The sequence below is a fragment of the Orycteropus afer genome, unplaced genomic scaffold (assembly GCF_000298275.1).
Source record: "Orycteropus afer afer isolate SDZICR_OR568_19922 unplaced genomic scaffold, OryAfe1.0 scaffold00292, whole genome shotgun sequence".
Classification (NCBI taxonomy): Eukaryota; Metazoa; Chordata; class Mammalia; order Tubulidentata; family Orycteropodidae; genus Orycteropus; species Orycteropus afer.
Genome location: NW_006921879.1, coordinates 1,577,629 through 1,602,707, shown reverse-complemented (window position 1 = coordinate 1,602,707; position 25,079 = coordinate 1,577,629). Strand labels below are relative to the sequence as shown.

Below are 25,079 nucleotides of genomic sequence, written 5' to 3'. Positions count from 1 at the left end.
GGGGGAATTAGGGACCCGGAAGCGGAAAGGGCATTTTTGAGGTCGATACTTCCGGGTCATTGGGGGAGTGCGGGATTCCGGGCCGAGAGCGGCTGGTGAAACCGGGACCTCGCGTGATTCTCGGAACCCGAGGAGGAGCGGCGTCTGGGGCTATGGCTGTGACTCTGGACAAAGACGCTTATTACCGGCGAGTGAAGAGACTGTACAGCAATTGGCGGGTGAGGAAGATCCCGTAATTTTCCCTAGGGAGCCCCCCTCCACCATCCCATAATAACCCTGTTTTTCGGCGCTCTTTTTTTCCCTTACCATCGGGAATTCCCGGGTTCACTGTCGTGCCTCGTTTGTTGCTATTGAATCATCCGTCACAGGCGGCCAGGAGTGCCGCCCTGTAACAGGACTGCCCCGTAATCGCCCTGCCCTGCGGCCACCACCATCTTCCCCGCGTGTAGGACCCCGTCATGCATAACAGCCACCTCTCGCAGTCTCTTCCCGCCCTAGAAGAGGCACCATCCTGCCCTCCCACTCCTTGATCACGTCTGCTACCCCCTCCTGCAGTGTTCACACACACCCACACACTCGCGCTGTCCTTCCAGAACCATAGTATTTCAGCCCCAGGTCCCGCCAGAATTACAGTCATCTTCGTAAAGAAGGGATAGAGGGGCAAGAAGGATGTGAATTGGGCTTTTGCCATTTATAGTTGCTGAAGTTAAAAAAAGAAAATACTGCTCACGCGCAACTGCCTCATGTTTTAGGCCCTGCGGTGGGTAATACAGCCCTAAAGCTAAAAACCTACAAGCGTTAGTAGTTAAAAAAAAAAAAAAAAAAAAAACAACGATGTGATGCCTAAAACCTTGTAGAGTTTCCGTGCACATGTTCACAAAAAGAGCTGTTGCAGTACCTAGGCTTTTAAAAATAGGGCCATTTTGCTGGCCCAGAACGTCCACAGTTATATTTGTAACTATGATAGTAATTGATCAACAAACGTTGGATTGCATTCTGTGGTGCAGCCTGAGCTGTCTCTCTTGAGTCCTACCTCTGAAACCTGTCACCCAGGGAAGAAATAACTAAGACTTTTTTATAACCCACCCCCCCACCCCACCCCCCAAAAAAACGATCTGACAGAAATGATCAATTCCAATTTCAGCGTTGTAAATTATTTTTCAAATTCTTCCTATACTGAAAACCAAACTTAAAATTTTATCATTTCCTGGCACTCATAGGTTCCTATACATATTTCATCTTTTGAGGTTAAGTGCATTGTATAATTGATAATAAAATGGATTCTCTAGTGTGTTTTATAAAAGTGAAAAGAGCTGTATGGTAGACAAATGCTGAGCATGTTATTTTTAAAATTGTTACTGGTTAATATCTGCCACATGTTTTTACAGCTTCTGGCTGTCACATGTTTATATTTGAACATGATCTGTGTTACAAAAATTCTATAAAAAGCCTTGATGTTTTCAAAAGTTTGGTAAATACTAGTGTGCTGTTAAAATCAGAAGTTCTCTTCTCTACCCATGCAAATTACACACTTTTGCTGTGAAAGTTGTTTCTAGTCCCAGTGTTTCAGAGTATGATTGATTTATTCTTCAACTTCTTTAAAACGTTCATGAAAATTAAGATTAGTTTAGAGCTCAGAGTTCGCCCATAGGATAGGTAAATTCAAAGTGTGGAACTAGCCTGTGTAGGAAAAACAGACCTGCAAACAGAGGGACGGACTTATTATCAAATGACAGTCTTTAAATTCATTGAGGGAACAAGTTACTGGCTTGCCCTTTCCCCCTACTACCCATTTTTTGTTTGTTCCTCAAAAATCATTGAAATTTCTGTTGGTGTAGAGCAAAATGCTGAGGTCCGTACGTAAGGATCAACTCAATGACGATTGTTTTAATTATTACCTGGAACTCCAGCTTCAATTAAATTATAGACTTTTTTTCCCTCCGGGATTAATTCTTTGCTACTCAATAAAAATGTCAGAATTTAATTTAATACTTGAACCACATTTGGCGATAGTGATACTAGAAATAGTACCAGCCTGGGAATATGAAATTTGGGGCCTGGTCCCAGCTATGTCCTACTGAATTCTAAGCAAGCACTTGGCTTTTCTGGGTTTCATTTTCCTCACAATTATTAAAAAGCCTGATAGTGTTTATAATTTTATATACAATTAGCATGCATTATTTTGTGGCTTGAAAATCTAATAAATAACATACAGGAAAACGTTTATGAAAAATTATGATGGCTGCCCTTATTTAATTTAATGACATCTTTAGAAGAATGTTAGGTATTGATAAGTTATGGTTCAAGCCTATGAAAAAATTATTACTAACTAGCAAAAATTCTACCTAGTTATTATCAAAATCTTCTTTGAATAGGCTTTCTACTTTTTTATAACTAAATTTTAATAAGGAGCTCTGGTGTCGTAGTGCCTAAGGCGTTTGACTGTTAACCAGAAGGTTGGTAGTTCAAACCTACCAGCTACTTGTTCAAACCCACCAACCACTGTGCGGAAGAAAGATTGGGCAGTCTACTTCCATAAAGATTTACTGCCTCAGAAATTCTAAGGGGGTTGCTGTGAGTCAGAATCAACTCAATGGCAAGTCTAGGTAAAAATGACCCAACTAGCAAAAATTCTGGCTAGTTATTATCACAATCTTTGAATAGGCTTTCTACTCTTTTATAGCTGTAAAATTTAATAAATAAGCCTACAACCCACTTGCGGTACTTCTTTGTATATGCATAGTCTTTCCAGGGTACAGTACTTTTATTCTGATCTGCTTCGGCAAAGATCATAATTTTCTGGGGATAAATTTTGGTTGCTTATCCTCTCAGCTGTAGGAGAATGATGGTGGAATATGCAATGTATTCTAAACTTTTTTTTCCTTCCCATCTCTTCATTTCTGAATTAGAATCCACCACCATTTGCTATTGAGTCAGTTCTGACTCTTGGTGACCTTGTGTGTGTCAGAGTGGAACTGTGCTCCAAAGGATTTTCGGTGGTTGATTTCTCAGGAGATACCCAGGCCTTTTTTCCAGGGTGCCTCTGCATGGACTTGATCCTCCAACTTTCAGTTAGAAACTAAGCAGTTAAACCTTTACACCAGTAGAAAACGAGCTGAAATAAGATAATAACTTGAAGTTACTTGTGTAAACCCCAAGCCTTGTGCTGTCAGCTCACTTTTCCAAAGAAATTTGTTAACAACTTTAAAAATTAACCCACTTTCAGTTTTGAATAGCCTTGACTGTGAGTCTTTGAAAAATGTGTGGTTGTTCCTTGTAGCTTTCAACTCTTTATTCACCCACATAGAATTGTAGTGAACTGATGAAGTGCTAAGCACTGTCCCACCCTTTCAAACATGAGAATAGGAATAATGTGACTTCTGATCTCATCTATCTGCATATTGAGCTTAGATTAGGTATAAATTATGAGGCTAATTTGACAAAACATTTAATTTTTTTTATTGTGATTTGGGTGAAAATTTACAGAGCAAATTCACTTTCCATATAGCAGTGCACATACACTTTGTCTCATGACATTAACCACAATTTACCACAATGCAACAGCTCCCCTCCCACTTCCAATATTACTTCTTCCCTGTGTCCATCCCTCTATGCACTCCTGCCCCCTGAGCTGTCTCACTGTGCATATGCAGCCCTTCTTTCTCCCATGATTGTTCTCTCCAAGGAGTGTATTTACCTCAAGTAAATGTTCAACTCATGTCTGTCTTTTGGACAAAACATTTCTTAAATACAGTTTTTCATAACATATCCTGAAAATGATCGTAGTATCACACATTTAGCTGTTAGAATAGAAAGTTTTAAAAACACATTAAGCCTTCTATCTGATAGTGTCATTTTAGAGATGAGAAAATGGGATCAGTCAAAAATCAAAGAGGGGACCTGTATAGTCACTAGAACTTCCCAGAAGTTTGAGTCTGGTCCGTTTCCGCCCCTTATTTAGAACTGCTAGCTTTGGTTTATATATTTGCTTATCTCATATAATAGAGCGCATACTGTATTTGTCCTTTTGTGACTGATTTATTTTGCTCAGCATAATGTTTTGAAGCTTCATCCATGTGGCATGAATCAGAACTGCATTTCTCTTTATAATTGCATGATAATTCCATTGTATAGGTATGCTAAATTTTGTTTATCCATTCATCTTTTCATGGATATTTTGGTTGTTCCTACCTTTTGACTATTGATCATTGGTGTGCAGGTTTCTATTTGTGTTCCTGCCTTCACTTTTTTGAACATAGATCTAGTATTGGGATTATTGAGTCATATAGTAATTGCATGTTCAAATTTGAAGAACTACAAAAGTGTTTTCCACAATGGCTGTACCATTTTACATTACCTCCAGAAACGGAAGAGGTTTCAGGTTTCTCCACAACCTCACCAATGCTTGTTTTCCAGTAACTATTTTTAATCAAGTAATATAATTAGTATTGCTCCCTGTAGGGAGCAAAAGAGGCTGTCCACCATCTTGAGGTTCCAGCTACTCCGTGGACTGAGGAGTACAGTATCCAAGCACGCTACAGCTTATTTGAGACCTGCCTGTTAGAACATCCAGCTGTTGGTGAACCATGATATCAGTCATCTGCCTTTTATCCCAGAATTCCATAAAATATCCAAATAGCAGGTCTTTGGGGTAAGAATGGTGATGCAGTGTATTTATTCACAAGTCTCTAATCCAACTCTCAAGACTGGGGTGTTGAGTACAACCCCAAAAAGAAAGTATGTGTCAGTAGAGAAAGCCAATGAGCTATATAGTGTTAGCACTTCTCTTGAGTGTTACTTTCTGCTGATTTTGTAGTTGCTTTTTGTTCTGTGTTGCTCTCCTAACTATGTATGCAGCTTTCTTCTGTGGCTCAGTAGGGCATTTTAAAATGTAGGCAGTTACCACACTATTCCAGTAGGAAAATAGATTATTTTGATTAATTTCAGTTCCTTATTGTTCCTCCTGTAGTGCTAGAGTGGCACAAAGAAAAGGTAAACTAATGATTGACAGCAGTGACTGCAGTGATGGGCTCAAGCACAGCAACAGTTGTAAAGATGGCAGGGGCTTGGCAGTGTTTTGTTCTGTTGTACATAGGGTTGCTATGACTTGGAACTGACTCGACACCTAACAACAACATGACCTAATAAGGGCTGTTGTTTTTAGGAGCCGTCAAGTTGTCTCCAACTCATAGGGATCCTATGTACAACAGAACAAAACAGTGCCTGGTCCTGTGCCAGCCTCACGATCCTTGCTATACCTGAGCCCATCATTGCGGCCACTGGGTCAGTCCATCTTCTTGAGGGCCTTCCCCTTTTTCATTGATCCTCCACTTTACCAAGCATAGTATCCTTCTCCAGGGAATGGTCCCTTCTGGCAACATGACCAAAGTAGGTAAGATAAAGTCTGGCCATTCTCGCTTCCAAGGAGCATTCCGGCTGCACTTCTTTCAGGACAGATTTGTTAGGTCTTTTACTAGTCCATGGTACTTGCAGTGTTCTTCGCCAAATCACAACTCAAAATCATCCGCTCTTCTTCCATCTTCCTTATTCATTGTCCAGCTCTCACATGCATAAGAGGCAATTGAAAATACCGTGGCTTGGGTCAGATGCACCTTAGTCTTCAAGGAGACACCTGCTTTTCAGCACTTAAAAGAAATCATTTGCAGCACATGTGCCTAATGCAGTATGCCATCTGATGTCATGAATGTTCCATTGATGTTGACTGTAGATCCAAGTAATATGAAGTCTTAGGCAGCTCCAGTCTTTTCTCCATTTATCATGATGTTACTTATTGGTCCAGTTGTGGGGATTTTTGTTTTCTTTATATTGAGGTGTAATCCATACTGCAGACTGTAGTCTTCAGTCTTCATTGGTAAGTGTTTCAAGTCATCCTCACTTTCAGCAAGCAAAGTTGTGTCATCTGTGTATTGCAGGTTGTTAATGAGACTTCCTCCAATTCTGATGCCATGTTCTTTTTCATATGGTCCAGCTTCTCAGATTATTTGCTCAGCATACAGATTGAATAAGTATGATGAAAGGATACAACCCTGACACACTCCCTTCCTGATTTTAAACTATGCAGTATTCCCTTGGCTGTTTGAATGACAGCTGCACGGTGTGTGAACAGGTTCTTCGTGAGTAAAATTAAGTGTTCTGGAATTCCCATTCTTCTCAGTGTTATCCTTAATTTGTTATGGTCTATACAATCAAATGCTTTTGCATAGTCAATAAAACACAAGTAAACATCTTTCTGATATTCTTTGCTTTCAGCCAAGATCCATCTAACATCAACAGTGATGTCCCTCGTTCCACGTTCTCTTCTGAATCCAGCTTGCATTTCTGGAAGTACACTGTCAGTATATTACTGCAACCATTTTTTAATTAATCTTCAGCAAGATTTTTCTTACGTGTGATATTAATGATACTGTTCGATAATTTCCATATTCTGTGGGATGACCTTTCTTTGGAATGGATACAAATACGGATCTCTTCCAGTCAGTTGGCCAAGGTAGCTGTCTTCCAAATCTCCTGGCATAGCTGAGTGAGTGCCTCCAGCACGGCATCTATTTGTTGAAACATCTCAGTGGGTGTTCCGTCAATTCCTGGATCCTTGCTTTTCGACAGTTCCTTCAGTGCAGCTTCAACTTCTTCATTACCATTGATTCTTGATCATATGCCTCCTGAAATAGATGAAGATCTACCAGTTCTTTTTGGTACAATGACTGTGTATTCCTCCCATCTTCTTTTGCTGTTTCCTGCATCATTCACTATATCGCCTATAGAATCTTTCGGTATTGCAACTTGAGGCTTAAATTTTTTTTTTTCAATTTCTTTCAGCTTGAGAATTGCTGAACATGTTCTCCCTTTTTGGTTTTCTAACTCCAAGTCTTTGCACATTTCATTATAATAATTGACTTTGTCTTCTCAAGCTGCTTGTTGAAATCTTCCGTTCAGCTCTTTTATCTTGTCATTTCTTCCATTTGCTTTAGCTACTCTCCATTCAAGGGCACGTTTCAGAGTCTTCTGACATCCATTTTGGTCTTTCCTTCCTTTCCTGTCTTTTTAATGACCTTTTGCTTTCTTCATGGATGCTGTTTACAGAGCAAATTCACTTTCCATACAGCAGTTCACACACATATTGTCTCATGACACTGACTACAATTTACCCCAATGCAACAGCTCCCCTCCCGCTTCCTCCAGATAGTTACCTCTTCCCTGTATCCATCCCTCCATGCACTACTGCCCCCTGAACTGTCTCCCTGTGCATAAACAGCCCTTCTTTCTCCCATGATCATTCTGTCCAAGGAGTGTATCTACCTCAGGTACATGTTCAACTTATATGCCTGTCTTTTGTTTGGCTAGAAGCCACTTGGATGATGTTCTTGATATCATCCCACAGTTCCTCTGGTTTTTGTTCATTGGTGTTCAGTGCATCAAATCTATTCCTTAGATAGTCTCAAAATTCAGGAGAGGTATAATCAACATCATATTTGGGCCCCTGTGGACTTCTTTTAATTGTCTTCAGCTTTAACTTGAACTTGCATATGAGCAGTTGATGGTCTGTTCCACAGTCAGCTCCTAGCTTCTTTTGGCTGAAGATACTGAGCTTCTCCATTGCCTCTCACCACAGATGTAGTCAATCTGATTCCTGTGTACTCCATCGGGCAAAGTCCACGTGTTACAGCTGCCATTTGTGTCATTGAAAAAAAGTATTTGCAAAGAATGTTATTGGTTTTGCAAAATTCTATCACGAGATCTCCAGTGCTATTTTTATCACCAAGGCCGTATATTCCAACTGTTGGTGATTGTTTTTTGTTTCCAACTTTTGCATTCCAGTCACCAGTGATAACACATCTTGATTGCATGTTCGATCAATTTCAGACTGCAGAAGTTGGTAAAAGTCTTCAATCTCCTCATCTTTGGCTTTGGTGGTTGGTGTGTAAATTTGCATAATAGTAGTATTAACTGGTTTTTCTTGTAGGGATATTGATGTTGTCCTGTCAATGATACTATTACTATCATTGTACTTCAGGATTGATCTTGTTACATTCTTCGTGATGATGAATGCCACACCATTCCTCTTTTCATTCCGGCATCATAGATCATAATGATTATCTGATTTTAAATGTCCAAAACCAGTCCATTTCAGCTCACTAATGCCTAGGCTATCGATTTGTATGAGTTCCATTTCATTTTTGACAAGTTCCAATTTTCCTAGATTCATACTTCATACATTCCATGTTCCAATTATTAATGGATGTTTGCAGCTGTTTCTTCTCATCTTGAATTGTGCCACATCAGCAAATGGAGGTGCTGAAAGCTTTACTCCATCCACATCATTAAGTTTGGTTCTACTCTGAGGAAGCATCTCTGACCCAGTCGTATCTTGAGTGCCTTCCAACCTGAGAGGCTCATCTTCTGGCACTATATTGGACAGCGTTTTAGGGCCATTCATAAAGTTTTCTAGTAACACATCAGACAGTGTTTCACTGCTATTCATAAGGTTTCACTGGCCAATTCTTTGAGAACTGGATGGCTTCTTCCTTCTTTGAACAAGTAAGGGCTAGTTAGAAGTAAATGCCTAGAAAGGCTGGTATTTGGTAATACTTGTTTTTATCTCCAATACTAAATGTAGGGTCTGGCAAGTAGTCACTCAGTGAATGGTGGCCACTTGATTACTTAGAATTTCACACATCTTTTTCTTGGTTTAAAGAGATTTCCGCCCATATTAAACTTTAGGTTCTCATAAGTTCTGCTTTTCTTGGAACTGTTCACCTGTTGTCCTTATGTAATTATAAGTGGCATACCCTTTTATTCTCAATATTTTCTTTTTGGATGATAAATTATATGGGTACCCTAACTGCAACTGGAGACTCAGAAATGTTCCTCTGTTAAGCTAGTTTTCATTCAGTTCAGAGGAAGATAGTTGGTCCTCTACTGCAGTATTTCCCGAACTTTTATCATCCAGACACAACCCTTCATGGCTTGTGCCAACATCTTCATCTATATCATTAATTTAGAATCTACAATTAACATTTTATTTTCTTACTTTATCACACATCCATCCTTCCTAAGTTTCTTTCATAATTTTTAGTAAAATCAGTAGTTAGTGTTTATGTTGTCATAAAAAAATAAAACAAACTCACTGTCATTGATCGAGTCGATTCCAACTCCTAGTGACCCTTCCTTGGGTTTCCGAGATGGTATCTCTACAGAAGTAGATTGCCCAGTCTTCCTTCCGAGGAGTGGCTGGTGGGTTTGAACCGCCAGCCTTCTGATGAGCAGTCAAATGCCTTAGGCACTACACCACCAGAGCTTCCTTACGTTGTTATATTCACATTAAATATTCTCATTGCTGGATAAAGTCATAGGTTTTGATTGCCTTTCCTTTGCTCTACAGTTTTTAATTTTTACTGGCTTTAATCATTACCTCATTTTTTCTCATTTATCTGCCTAGCCTTAATTTTTTCTAGCCAATCTGTTATCTCATTGATATTATATTATAAAATGTTCATACATAAGCTATTTTATTAGTTCTGTCTTTGTTTTTCTAACCCACCTAGCTGGTAGCATTGTGTTTAAAACAGTGGGATGCTAACCAGGAGGAGTTCAAACCCACCAGCAACTTGATGTGAGAAAGGTGAAGCAGTCTGCTTACATAAAGATTTATAGCTTTGAAAACCCTGTGGGGCAGTTCTGCTCCACCCAAAAGGGTCACTGTGAGTCGGAATTGACTCTGTGGCAATGATTTTGGCTTTGGTTTCAGCCTTGTGTTATCCTGCTGTGTCAGTACAAGTTGCTTTCCAGTACCAAGGGATCCCTGTATCCTAGAACCCATTTCTTAATTTGTTTCCTTTGTTTACTGTAATATTTTCTCTACGAGCATCTTAAGAGAGGATATGAATTTGTTGATCCCGTGTATGTTTTTAAAAGTTTTGTTCGTTTCTCACTTTAGCTCAGTGGGTATAAAATTCTTAAGTTGAAATTTTTCTGCTCAGAATTTTGAAGTTCTTATTTTTCTTCAAACTTTCATTATTTATTTATTTGTTGATTGATTGATTGATTGTGATTTGGGTGAAAATTTACAGAGCAAATTCACTTTCCATGTAGCAGTTCACCTATACTTTGTCTCATGACATGGACTACAATTTACCCCAGTGCAACGACTCCCCTCCCACTTACTCCCAATAGTTACCTCTTCCCTGTGTCCATCCCTTCATGCATTCCTGCCCCCTGAGCTGTCTCCCTGTGCATAAGCAGCCCTTCTTTCTCCCATGATTGTTTTCTCCAAGGAGTGTATCTACCTCAGGTAAATGTTCAACTCATATGCCTGTGTTTTGTTTGGCTGGAAGCCATAGGTGTTGGTTCAATTCCAGACCTGAAGGGCAGCTAGGGGCCATAGTCTCAGTGGTTCCACCAAGCTCTATCAGACCAGCAAACCTGGTCTCCCTTTTTTTTTTCCCCCAAATGATTTTCAGTTTTGTTACACATTATTCTCCCTCTCTATCCAGGGCCTCCTACATAGATCCCCTTTTTAGTGGTTGACAGTGGTAGCCAGGCACCATCTAGCTCTTCTGGTCTCATAGTCATAATGGCTGTGAATCTCATGGTGTACCAGTCACTAGGACTAATTGTTTCCATGAATCTTTGGTTTTCTTCATTCTTCTTTGCTCTGTACGAGGAGAGACCCATCGTTGCATCTAGATGGCTGCTTGCAAGATCCCAGTTACTACTCAACAAAGTAGGTTGGGAAACAATGTTTTGTGTAGTATGTTATGCCAATTGAGCTTGATGTTCCCTGTGACTATGGTCCTGAGCCCACAGGTTCAACTACTCACTCTCTCTGTGTAGCTGGCTGTGACCAAGAAGTGACTACAAGCTTGTCCCTTGTCAGCTCTGCTATACACCTGGGAATTCAGATCATACAAATACACTTATTGCCGACCCTATGCATGGTCTTGGGTACACTCCCTGCTTCATAGACATACCTAATAGTTCAGCCTGTCCATCCATCTATCCACCCGTATACCCATATTTGCCTTGACTGACAACATAGTACTGTATGTACACAAGGGTTCATCTTTGTTGTCTGTACCTCCCATGTACCTCTATGTCTTCCTCTTTCTCAATGCCACCATGTTTATCACTCACATTTGATATATTGGCCTTCTCTTCACCCAAATCAGTACTTGTCTCTACCTGTCTAACAGTGTTCCCTCCTCTCCCCTTCCACCCCTGGTAACCAACAAAGAAAATTTCCTTCCTTAGATAAGCCTTTCCTTGACTTTTACAATAACAGACCAATACAATATTTGTCCTTCTGTGATTGACTTATTTCACTCAGCATAATGTCCTCCAAGTTCATCCACGTTATGCGGTGTTTTGCAGATTCTAGGTTTTTCTTTAGGGTTGCATAGTATTCCATTGTGTATATGTACCATAGTTTGGTTATCCATTCCTCAGTTGATGGACACCTAGGTTGTTTCCATATTTTGGCTATTGTAAATAGTACTGCGATGAACATAGGTGTGCATGTGTCTGTTCTTGTCATGGCTCAAATTTTCAGTATTTTTGAGAAGGCTGTTCAGTTTTGTGTTCTGTTCTAATATCAAGGCTGGTTTTTCTTTGTCTACTTACAGAACAATATTTTTATTCCTTGTGTTTTAGAATTTAGAACATAGTGATGAGCCTTGGTATGAGTTTATTTTTCTCTTGCATTGAGTTGGGAGCGAGGTGCCCTTTTAATCACATCCTTCCATTTTAGGAAGTTTTCTTGTATTTTTTAATAAATTAGCCCCCTCCATTTTCCCAGTGATTTCTCTCTCTCTCTCTCCCTCTCTCTCTCTCTCTCTCTTCCTCTCTCTCTCTCTCTCTCTTTTTCTCTTTTTTTTTTAAATTGCCATTCAGTAGGGTTCATACTTATTGCATTAAATCTTTTATCTATTTTATTTCCCATCTCTCTTGTCTTCCACTTCCAGAGATTGTTTACTTCTCTACTTTATTGGAATTTTCCTTTACTTTAGCAATTACTTTGAATTTGATAAGATTTCTTTCATTGTAAGCTCTTTTCTCCCTCATTTGATAGATATACTCTTACGTAGTTCTCTCTTATTAGAGGATGTTTCTCTTTAATTTTTTTTTCCCCCTGATTTCTTTAAAATTAAAATAAGCGTAGCTGCTCATATTAAGAATAAGGCAATAAAAAACTGATTGTAAGAGCTACGTGAATGAGGCCTCTCAACTTGTAGGTATCCTATAGAGTAAATAGGCTAACTTACTGTGTGGAAGACCCCAGATGTCAGTGTCTGGGAGTGTGTTCTCTCAAGTCACTGAAGTTGCTCTAAGAATAATCCTCTAATTCTTGTTTTAGGGACATTTGTTCCCATTTATTATCATTCAGAATGTAGAATTTCATTCTTCAGTGTGTAATCCTTATCTTCTACTAGGCCTGATATCTGAGTCTAGAGCTTTTCAGAGCCCATTTCTCCAGAGAACAAGTCAAGTCTTTTACAGAGGGATTAGGACTTATCTCAGATTCTCAGAACTGAAGTCCACATGGAGTTAGCTGACCAGCCTCTGTTTATAGCCCTGAACTCATTTACATATATATACATATTCCTTTCCCCTTCCCAATACTATGGTGTCTCTCCAGTTCTGAGCCCATCTGAGTTCTATGAGATGTGCACGCTTTTTCTCATCAATATCTTTTCAGTGAGATTGCTTGTTAGCCACTTGTGATGTAACTACTCCAGCTCTGCTTATTTTGCTTTTCATTTTCCAAAAATGAAAATTGAACTCTTTGAACTTAAATACATTCAGAAAAGATACTGTACATTCACTGTAAATGGAAACTTGTTTCACTTACCAAAAATAAAAGTAACTTTAAAAAAAAAAAATGTACTATGAGCACAACTATGTTGTTAAATTGTAGTAGGTGTTAAGGACTAGCCCCAAACAGATATATTCTTGATGTAATCAGGAGATTTAAAAGATAAACTAACACCAAATCACAATAAAATTTTTTTAAAAAGAGATTTACATGTTGAAAAGTCTATAAATCTTGCTTTGTGATTGAAAATTTAAAGCCACATCTGGGCACCACCTAAAAATTTGTGTGAAAGTCTGTTCTGCTGTATGTATTCTGTTCTGCTTGTGTAATCAACACCTGATTGTTAACATAAGTACCAGTAGTGATATGGTATTCTGTACATTTTTGACAAATAACCATTCCAGTCTTTAATAATAATAATGAATCACCTTTCAGCCAAACAATAGACAGGCTTGTAAGTGCACCCATGAGGAATAGACTTCTGAGAACAATCAACCACATCAGACCAAAAGGGCAGCATTTACCCCATGACAAAGCCTAGAAGACAAGAAGGTACAGGAAAGGACAAATGGGAGTGGGGAACTCAGGGAAGAGTGGAAAGAGTGCTTTCACATTGAGAGGATTGAAACTAATGTCACAAAACAAAATGTATATAAATTGTTGAATGGAAAACTAACTTGCTCTCTAAACTTGGGCCCAAACCACAATTTTAAAATAAAACTAGAAACCGTATGAGCTAACCAACCACTATTCTAAGCACTTTATATTATTTCTTTCTCACAACATTTACTAATGAGATTAAGGAGACTGGAGCACAGAGTTGCTGTGCTTAGGTGCCATCGAGTGAGTTCCAGTTCCCATATGCAACAGAATGAAACACTGTCCTATCCTGCACCATCTTCATAATTGTGGCTGTGTTTGAACCCATTGTTATAGCCTCTGTGTCAATCTATCATTGAAGGTCTTCCTCTTTTTCGCCAGCCCTCTTCTTTACCAAAGCATGATGGCCGTCCCAGGGACTGGCCCCTCCGGATGACTATATCCAAAGTATGTAAGAAGCAAGCATCCTTGCTTCTAAGGAGCATTCTGGCTGAACTTCTTCCAAGACAGATTTGTTCATTCTTCTGACAGTTCATGGTATATTCAATACTTTTCACCAGCATATTTCAGATGGATCAATAATTCTTTGGTCATCATACTTCATTATCCAGCTTTTGCATGCATGTGAGAAAATCGAAAATATCATGGTTTGGGTCATGCAACCTTAGTCTTCAAAGTGATGTCCTTGCTCTTTAACCCTTGAAAGGGATCTTTTGCAGCAGATTTGCCCAATGCAGTATGTCCCTTGATTTCTTGACTGCTGCTTTCATAGGTGTTGATTATGGATCCAAGGAAACTGAAATCCTTCACAGCTTCAATATTTTCCCCATTTATCATGATTGCTTATTGTGAGGATTTTTGTTTTATGTTGATGTGTAATCCATACTGAAAGCTATAGTTTTGATTTTCATCAGTAAGTGCTTCAAGTCCACACATGCATATGAGGTGATTGAAAATATCATGGCTTGGGCTGGACACACATTACTCTTCAAGGTGACATCATTGCTTCTTAACATGTTAAAGAGGTCTTTTGCAACAGGCTGAATGATCTGGTATGTCTGGGCAAAAGGGAATATACCCGTGACCATGTATCAAGTTGGCAGATGATACTTCTGTATATGTATTTGTATGTGCTGTAGTAATGTCTATATATATAACAGAGCTAACAGGGGGCAAAGTTATGATAACTTCTTAGGCACAGTCAACCACGCTGATGGCACAAATTGTTGGTTGTGGGCTCAGGACCATGGTCGTAGGGGACATCAAGCTCAATTGGCATAACATACTACACAAACATTGTTATACATCCTACTTTGGTGAGTAGTGTCTGGGATCTTAAAAGCTTGCAGGTGGCCATCTGCATGCAACAATGGGTCTCTCCTCGTCCAGAGCAAAGAAGAATGAAGAAAACTAAAGATTCATGGAAATAATTAGTTCGAGGGAGCATGAAAACCTCAGCTTATATGACCATGAGACTGGAAGAACTAGATGGTGCCCAGCTACCACCGTTAACCATTTGGAAATGGATCAGTGCAGGAGATCCTGGATAGAGTGGGAAAACAATGTGGAACTAAATTCAGAATCATAAAAAAGACCAGGTTTTACTGGTCTGATAGAGTCTGGTGAGACCCTCAAGACTATGGCCCCTAGTTACCTTTGAGGCCTGGATTTGAAACTCACTTCCATGCCTGCCTGCCAGCCAAGCAGTAGACAGGCATATAGGGTGAATATTTACATCCTTAGAGTGATCAATCATGAGAGAACAGAAAGGCAGTATTTGCACAGGGAAATAGCTCAGAGGGCATAACGAAGAAGGACACAAGGAAGAGGTAACTAAAGGGAGGAAGTGGATAGAGAGCTGTTGCATTGTAGGGAATTGCAGTCAGCGTCAAGAAACAAAATGTGTATGAACTGCTACATGGAAAATGAATTTGCTCTGTAAACTTTCACCCAGATCACAATAAAAATTTTTTTAAAAGTCTTTTGCAGCACATTTGCAATGTGCAGAACAACGTCTGATTTTCTGACTGCTGCTTCCATGGATGTTGATTGTGGATCCAGTAAAATGAAATTCCTAACAACTTTTCTCCATTTATCATGATATTGCGTATTGGTCCAGTTGTGAGAATTTTCATTTTCTTTATGTTGGCGTGTAATTCATACTGCATACTTTACTCTTTGATCTTTATCAGTAAGTAGTTTCAGTCATCTTTACTTTCAGCAAGTAAGGTTGTGTAATCTGTATATTACAGGTTGTTAATGAGTCTTCCTCAAATTTGGATATAGTGTTCTTGATATATTCCAGGTCTCAGAGTATTCACTCAGCGTACAGGTTGAATAAATGTGGTGAGAGCTTAACAACGTTGGCGCACACCCTTCCTGATTTTAAACCATTCAGTATTCCTGTGTTTGAACAACAACCTTTTGGTCTATGTACAGATTCCTCATTATCAAAATTCAGTCTTCTGGAATTCCTGTTATTTACAACATTATCCACAGTTTGTTACACTCACACAGGTGAATGCCTTTGCCTACTCAGTAAAACACAGGTAAACATCTTTTTGGTATTTGCTTTCAACCAAGATCCATCTGACAACAATGATAGCCCTCATTCCATACCTTCTTCTGAATCCAGTCTGAATTTTTGGAAGTTCCCCGTCCATATACTGCGGCAACCATTTTTTAATTATTTTCAGCAAAATTTAGTATCACTTGCTTGTGGTATAAATGATAATTGTTCCATAACTTCCACATTCTCTTGGATCATCTTTCTTTGGAATAGCAATCTCTTCCAGTCAGTTGGCCAGATAGCTGTCTTCCAAATTTCTTGGCATAAACAAATAAGCCCTTCCAGTGCTGCATCCATTTGTTGAAACATCTCTAGATATTTCTACAATTCCTGGAGCCTTGTTTTTTGCTAATTCCTTCAGTGCAGCTTGGAATTCTTCAGTACCATTAGTTCTTGATCATATGTGCCTCCTACAATGCTTGAACATCAACCAGTCATTTTTGGTACCGTGACTGTGTATTGCTTCCATCGGCTTTTGATGCTTCCTGCATCATTCAATATTTTGCCCATAGAATCCTTCAGTATTGCAACTCAAGGCTTGAATTTTTTTCTTCAGTTCTTTCAGCTTGAGAAAGGCTGTGTTCTTCTTTTGGTTGACTAATCCCAGGTCTTTGCAAATTTCATTATAATACTTTGTCTTCTCGAACTCTCCTTTAAAATTTTGTGTTCAGCACTTTTCTTTCTTCATTTCTTCCATTCATTTTAGCTACTCTTTGATCAAGAGCAAGTTTCAGAGTCTCTTCTGACATCCATTTGGGTCTTTTCCTTTGATGTCATCCTGCAACTCATTTGGTCTTTGGTCATTGATGTTCAGTGCATTAAATCTGTTCTTCATATGGTGTCTAAATTCAGGTGGGATATTGTCAAGGTCATATTTTAGCTCTCGTGAACTTGTTTTAATTTTCTTCAGCTTCACCTTGAACTTGCATATGAGCAACTGATGGTCTGTTCCACAGTCAGCTCTTGGCCTTGTTTTGACTGAAGATATGGAGGTTTTCCATTGCCTCTTGCCACAGATGTAGTCAGTCTGATTCCTATGTACTACATCTGGTGAAGCCAACATGTGTAGCTGCTGTTTATATTGTTGAAAAAAAGGTATTTGCAATAAATTAGTTGTTGATCTTGCAAAATTCTGTCATGTGCTTTCCAGCATCATTTCTGTCACCAAAGCCGTTTCTTCCGACTACTGGTAATTCTTCTTTGTTTCCAATTTTCACATCCCAATCACTAGTAATCAATGCATCTTGATTGCGTATTTGGTCAATTTCTGACATAACAATCTTCAATTTGGCTTTAGTGATTGGTGTGTAAATTTGAATAATACTAGTATTAACTGGAACTGGGCGTGGGGGTGTTTGGAAGCAGCCTTTAAGGGAGGTCTGGAAGTGAGCAGAGTGGTTTGGAACAACTAATGGAGAGGAACTTGTCTGTCACTTTGTCGTCCTGTGGTGGCTTGCATGCTGCTGTGAGGCTGGAGGCTATGCCATTGGTGTTGCAAATGCCAGCAGGGTTACCCATGGTGGACAGGTTTCAGTGGAGCTTCCAGACTAACACAAACTCGTAAGAAGGAAGGGGCCATCCACTTCTCAAAGAATTGGCTAATGAAAACAGTGAAACGCTGTCTGCTGTATTACGAGTAAACTTTATGAATAGCCCTGAAACATTGCCCAATAGAATGAGCTGCCTCCTCAGAGTAGAGCCGACCTTAATGATACAGATGGAGTAAAGCTTTTGAGACCTCCAACTACTGATGTGGTGTGACTCAAAATGAGAAGAAATAGTTGCAAACATCCATTAATAATCAGAACATGAAATGTACAAAGTATGAATCTATGAATATTGGAAGTTGTCAAAAATGAAATGGAACACATAAAGATCAATATCCTAGGCATTAGTGAGCTGAAAGAGACTGTTTTTGGCCATTTTGAATCAGACAACCACATGCTCTGCTATGCTGAGAATGATAGATTGAAGAGGAATGGCATGGCATTCATCATCACAAAGCATGTGTCAAGAGCTATCCTGAAGCACAGTGCTATAAGTGATAGAATAATATCCATACATCCACAAGGAAAACCAGTTAATTCTACTTTTCAAATTTATGCACCAACCACCGAAGCCAAAGATGAAGAAATTGGATATTTTTACCAATTTCTGCAGTCTGAAGTTGACTGAACATGCAATCAAGATGTGTTAATTATCACTGGTGATTGGAATGCAAAAGTTGAAAACAAGAATCACCGGGAGCTGGAAAATACAACATTGGTGATAGAAATAATGGCACAGAATGCATGGTAGAATTTTGCAAGACCAGTGACTTATTCATTGCAAATACCTTTTTTTCAACAACACAAATGGCAGCTATACATGTGGACTTTGCTGGATGGAGTACACAGGAATCAGATTGACTACATCTTGGCAAGAGGCAATGGAGAAACTCAGTATCTTCAGCCAAAACAAGGCAGAAGCTGATTGTGGAGCTGATTGCTCATATGCAAGTTCAAGTTGAAATTGAAAACAGTAAAGTCCACGAGAGCCAAAATATGACCTTGATTATATCCCTCCTGAATTTAGAGACCATCTAAAGAATTAGGTTTGATGCATTGAACACCAGTAACCAAAAACCAGAGGAATTGTGGGATGACATCAAGAACACCATCCATGAAGAAAGCAAGAGGTCATTAAAAAGACAGGAAAGGAAGAAAAGATGAAAATTGATGTCAGAAGAGACTCTGAAACTTGCCCTTGAGCGGAGAGTAGCTAAAGCAAATGGAAAAAATGACAAGATAAAAGAGCTGAACAGATTTCAAAGAGCAGTTTGAGAAGACAGAGCCATTTATTATAATGAAATGTGCAAAGACCTGGAGTTAGATCACCAAAAGGGAAGAACACAGCATTTCTCAAGCTGAAAGAATTGAAGAAAAAATTTAACCCTCAAATTGCAATACTGAAAGATTCTATGGGCAAAATATTGAATGATGCAGGAAATAACAAAAGAAGATGAAAGGAATACAATGAGTCACTGTACCAAAAAGAGTTGGTTGATGTTTTTCCATTTCAGGAGGTGGCATATGATCAAGAGCCAATGGTATTGAAGGAAGAAGTTGAGGCTGCACTGAAGGAAATGACAAAAAGCAAGGCTCCAGGAGTTGACGGAATACCCATTGAGATGTTTCAACAAATGGATACCATGCTGGAGGCACTCACTCAGCTGTGCCAAGAGATTTGGAAGGCAGCTAAATGGCCAACTGACTGGAAGAGATCTGTATTTATACCCTTTCCAAAGAAAGGTGATCCTATTATGGAAACTATTGAACAGTATCATTAATATCACACACAAGTAAAATCTTGCTGAAGATAATTTAGAAATAGTTTTAGCAGTGTATTGACAGAGAACTTCCAGAAATGCAAGCTGGATTCAGAAGAGGATGTGGAATGAGGCATATCATTGCTCGTGTCAGGTGGATCTTGGCTGAAAGCAAAGAATACCAGAAAGATGTTTACTTATGTATTATTGTCTGTGCAAAAGCATTTGATTGTGTGGACCATAACAAATTATGAATAACATTGAGAAGAATGGGAATTCCAGAACACTTAATTGTACTCATGAGGAACCTGTACCAGGAGGCTGTCGTTCGAACAGAACAAGGGGATACTTATGGTTTAACGTAAAGAAGGGAGTGTGTCGGGGTTGTATCCTTTCACCACATTTATTCAATCTGTAAACTGAGCAAATAATCCAGGAAGCTAGATTATATGAAGAGGAACATGGTATCAGGATCGGAGAAAGACTCATTAACCTGTGATACACAGATGATACAACTTTGCTTACTGAAAGTGAGGAGGACTTGAAGGAGTTCATGATGAAGATTGAAGACTACAGTCTGCAGTATGGATTACACTTGAGTGAAGAAAACTAAAATCCTCACAACTGGACTAATAAACAGCATCACGATAAATGGAGAAAAGATTGAAGTTGTCAAAGACTTCATATTACTTGGTTCTACAATCAACACCAGTGGAAGCAGCAGTCAGGATATCAGACGACGTATCATATTGGGCAAATGTCCTGCAAAAGACCTCTTTCAAGTGCTGAAGAGCAAAGATGTCTCCTTGAAAACTAAGGTGCACCCAACCCAAGCCATGATATTTTCCATTGCCTCTTAATTAATGCATGTGAGAGCTGGACAATGAATAAGGAAGACCAGAGAAGAGTTGATGCTTTAGGAGTTGTGTTGGTGAAGAATACTGAGACTATGATGGACAGGTAAACGAAGTAACAAATCTGTCCTTGAAGAAGTGCAGCTGGAATGCTCCTTGGAAGTAAGAATGGCCAAACCTTGTCTCACCTGCTTTGGTCATGTTGTCAGAAGGATCCATTCCCTGGAGAAGGATATCACGCTTGGTAAAGTAGAGGGTCAGCAGAAAAGGGAAAGGCCCTCAGCAAGATGGATCGACACAGTGGCTGCAGTGATGGCCTCAAGTACAGCACGGACCGTGAGTCTGGCACTGACCAGGCATTGTTTCATTGTGTTGTACATAGGGTCGCTGTGAGTTGGAGACAACTTGACTGCACCTAACAACAACAACATTATTAACTAGTCTTGTAGGTTGTATAGGTATTATCCTATCACTGACAGGATTGTACCTCAGGATAGATCTTGAAATTCTTTTTGACACGATGAATGCGACGCCATTCTTCAATTTGTCATTCCCGACATAGTGCACCATATAATTGTCTAATTCAAAATACCAAGAAATACCAGTCCATTTCAGTTCACTAATATCTAGGGCATCGATCTTTATGCAGTCCATTTCATTTTCAATTACTTCTAATTTTCCTAGATTCATACTTCGTGGTTTCACATTCCAATTATTAATGTATGTTTGCAACTTTTTCTTCTCATCTTGAGTTGTGCCTCATCAGCAAATGAAGGTCCTGAGAGCTTTAGTCCATCTACATCATTAAGGTCTGCTCTACTTTGAGGAGGTAGCTTTTCCCCAGTCATATTTTGACTGCCTTCTAACCTAAAGGACTTATCTTCTGGCACTATGTCAGACATTGTTTCACTACTCTTCATAAAGTTTTCACTGGCTAGTTTTTGCAGAAGTGGATGGCTCCATCCATCTTCCAATTCTGTGTTAGTCTAGAAGCTCTGTTGAAACCTGTCTACCATGGATGACCCTGCTGGTATTTGAAACACCAGTGTCATAGCCTCCAGCCTCACAGTAACACATAAGCCACCACAGAAAGACAAACTAAGAGACAAGTGTGAATAGAGAGGGTAGGTCAAAATAAATGGTAGAATCAAGAATTCAAACCCAGGTAGTCAGGCTTCAGAGTCTGATCCCTTAACCGTTAGGCAAATTGCCTCTCTTAAGTACAGAAGACAGATCATCTATTTGATTCCTGCTGCTTACGGTTGATGAAAGAGAAATTTCCAGTCAGTTTTAGAAGATCACCCATACTAACATCCTTCCTGAAAAAGGTTGCCAAGTGAGCCTCAGTCTCCATATAGGGAAAAATCAGAAACTTTCCAAAGAAATTTGTTTCCATCTTTGGGCCCTATTGATGATAATATATCCTGTTGTAAATAAGTATTTTAACTTTAATGTTGTATTTTAATTAGATTTCTCATTCAACTCCTTCTGTAAAAGACTAAATCACCCTTAATTTGAGGACTGCCTTTATATTTGTATGGAAGTTTTGAGTGTGCTAGGCCTTGATACGGGGTTTTGAATGTGATGAGTATTGCTACTAGAATTTTATTATAAGGATATAGTAAATCCAGGACACATGACATGAAAGGTAGCTGCTATTAGTCACCTGAAATACCTGTTTCACAACATAAAGGTGTCAGGTGGACCAGACATACTTGAACGTGGTAGAATTTGGAAAAATGCAAAATGTTTTGTGTGGGTATGGGTATCTGGGCAAACTAGGGGTCATTGTTGCATGGTGGCTCAGGTAGAAAAGGGAGCACAGATATGACAAGGGCTCAAGTCCGAGTCCTGAAGAATAGCTTGAACAGAAGGAATCAGTGAGAATCTGGGGCAATTTAAGCAGTACCAATGAGCACCTAAGGAGCTCTGGTGGTGTAGTGGGATAAGGCATTTAGCTGCTAACCAGAAGGTCATAGGTTCAAATCCACTACCTGCTCCATGGAAGGAAGAGGGGCAATCTACTTCCATAAACATTTAAAGCCATGGACACCCAATGGGGGTTGCTATGAGTCAGAATCACCTAACTGCCTCTAATAGGTAGGCTAGCATTGAGAGTGTACTACTGTGGAACTGAACCTGAGCAAGCAGTGCTGGCCCTGCTGGGTCTTTTTGTTTTAAAATTAACTCCTCCTCCAAACTGGTTTATTTTTAAACAAATCTCTGACATAATTTAGTTTAAAAATATTTTTGTATTATGTATAACTATATTACAATGTTAGGGTCTCTGGTGGCATAGTGCCTAAGGCATTTAACTGCTAACCAGAAGGTTGGTGGTTCAAACCCACCAGCCATTCTGTGGAAGGAAGACTGGGCAATCTACTTCCATAAAGATTTACTGCCTTGGAAAACAAATGGGCGTAGCTATGAATCGGAATAGACTTGATGGCAGTGAGGTTGGGTTTTTTTGGTATATTATGATGTTACTTTAGTACGTCAGTATGTAAGTTTTATAAGCAGATTATTTAAAAATTCTCCCACAAACTCAGAAGGCTATTTTCCAGTATAATCTTTTGAGACATTTATGTTTCTTGTAAGGTATAAAAATACAAAGTAACATTCCACATTTTACTGTCAAAATGATATTTAGGTTTTATTGTGATCTTTTTTCATTGAATCACATTTTCAGAAAATTTGATCTAAATTCATTACCTTTAGATGTCTTAAACTCTGCTGATAATACATATATTTTGTCTGTGGTTAGAGCCTAACTGTTTTTTTAAAGAAAGAATCAAGAGTATTCTATGAAATACTCTTAAAACCCGTCAAAGTAACAGGTTTCCAAGAGAACTTAGGATTCACCTTTTTGATTGGCAGGGGAAAACTGGGCATTTAATATGAATTGAAATCCTCAAATATCTGTTGGGTTTGTTTCCCATATCTTTGTAGAAAAGTATGTAGGTCTTTTTTTTTCTCTTTCCTTATTTTCAAGGATAAGTTTTCCAAATCATTCATGATTGAGTTACAAAATTGCATTCCTTGTATACTTTAAAAATATGTGTTACTATGTATTTGAATTTTTTTTTTCTTTTTTTTTTTTTTAATTGTGATTTGGGTGAAGATTTACAGAGCAAATTCATGTATTTAAATTTTTGTAAATTTTTGATAACCTTTTATTTTGTTGAAACTTTACTTTTGACCAAATTTCAAGTATCAGAAAATACTGAAAGGGGCTTTGTGGAGGTTTTTGCAGACACCTGTTTAGGAATAAAATTACATGTATGTATCCGGTACAGGAGCTCTGGTGGCATAATGCCTAAGGCATTTGACTGCTAACCAGAAGGCTGGCAGTTCAAACCCACCAGCCGGTCCTGAGAAGGAAGGTTGGGCAATCTACTTCCATAGTGATACTGCCTCAGAAACCAAGGAGGGGTCACGATGAGTCGGACCCAACTCGACAGCACTGGGTTTGGTTTTTGGCTTGATATCCAGAACACATTGTATTAACTCTAGGGAAGTGTCTGTTTCTTCTTTAGGGAGATTATGAAGGTTGGGGGAATATAATTAGCCAATATCCCATGTTTACTGGCAAATTGGAATATATATGCTTAACAAAAAATTGAGAGGAGGAGAATGATGTTAAAGTTAATGTAATGTGTCATTGGAATCATACAGCACAGTGGTCCTCATACTTCAGATGGGATCCCTTTACGTTCTTAAATTACTCAAGATCTCAAACTGTCTTTGGTGGTTGTATTGCATATATAGAGAAGCTACAGCCTTGTACCTATATGAAGCTGGGAAATATCGTGACAGCTTTTCCAGGTGATTGTGGATATTCTTTGTTACTATGCTAAAACTCTAAAAGTGGTAATCTCATAAAAGTTAGTTGCGATGTGGAATCTGAAACCATAACGACTTTCATACATAAGTTATATTCAAATCTATTGATCTTTCGTATAGTTTTCTTTGTTTTAATTATGATTTGGCTAAAAGTTTACAGAACAAATTAGTGTTCCATTCAACAATTCATAAACATTTTGCAATCATTTACTTTGGATCTTTCATCCATGGGTGACTTTGGAGCATCTTGAATTGCTTATTTGGAAAATACTGGATTTTGCATATCTTCCCTAAGTTTTGCATCTTTTATGTGTTAACACATTTCTTTATACAGTTACACATTATATTCTGTCAGCTAACCACATACATTAATGTCACCACTGATCTCATCAGAATAGCCTTAAGTAAGTAGAGAACATGTCAGGTTCATGCTGATAGCAAAAGGTTTTCCAGAGTTTTAAATTTTGCTTGAAAATTAGATTTTATCATTGGCAACAAACCATCAATTGTTTTCCATTAAGGGACTGGCTCACTTAATTCATTTTCAAGAAAATGTCTGCCATGGGAAGAGAGCTGTTACGTTGTGGGCAATTACACAGTCAATGTCATGAAGCAAAATGTGTATGAACTGCTGGTGTATGGAAAATGAATTTGCTCTGTAAACTTTCACAAGAAAAATTTTAAAAAAGAAAATGTCTGCCAGATACCAAGCCTGTGTGAGTAGTAGTTCAGCTTCTACTTGAATAATTGTATGACACTTGGCTGCTCAGCTAGAAAAGATACTTCCTTGACTTCCTGCAGTGAGATGTGGGCTAGTGACAAAGTTCTCCCTGAGGGGTGTAATTTTAAGCCATCTACAAAGACACTTAGCCTGGGCTCTCTGCTCTCTTCCTTCCCACCAGCTAGAAGTAAAGAAGCCCAGAGCAAGCTGCAGACATGTGTGTTGATGGCAGAGCTGCCCAGATGCCAGTACTATGGGTGACCACATGAGGCAGCATTCACCCACCCACCCACCCAAGACTGTACCTTAGAAAGAAAAACTTGTATCTGCTTTGAATTATTGCAAATAATAATAAT

General features: G+C 38.9%; 1 protein-coding gene across 1 annotated transcript in view; it reads left to right on the top strand.

The window, feature by feature from the left end:
- The first annotated feature begins 152 nt into the window (after window positions 1-152).
- Window positions 153-25,079, top strand: part of SUPT16H (SPT16 homolog, facilitates chromatin remodeling subunit) — a 52,379-nt gene continuing 27,452 nt past the window's right edge. Inside the window, exon 1 of the mRNA XM_007951148.2 lies at window positions 153-218. Coding sequence (XP_007949339.1) covers window positions 153-218 — 66 coding nt within the window. The remainder of the gene's footprint in view (window positions 219-25,079) is intronic.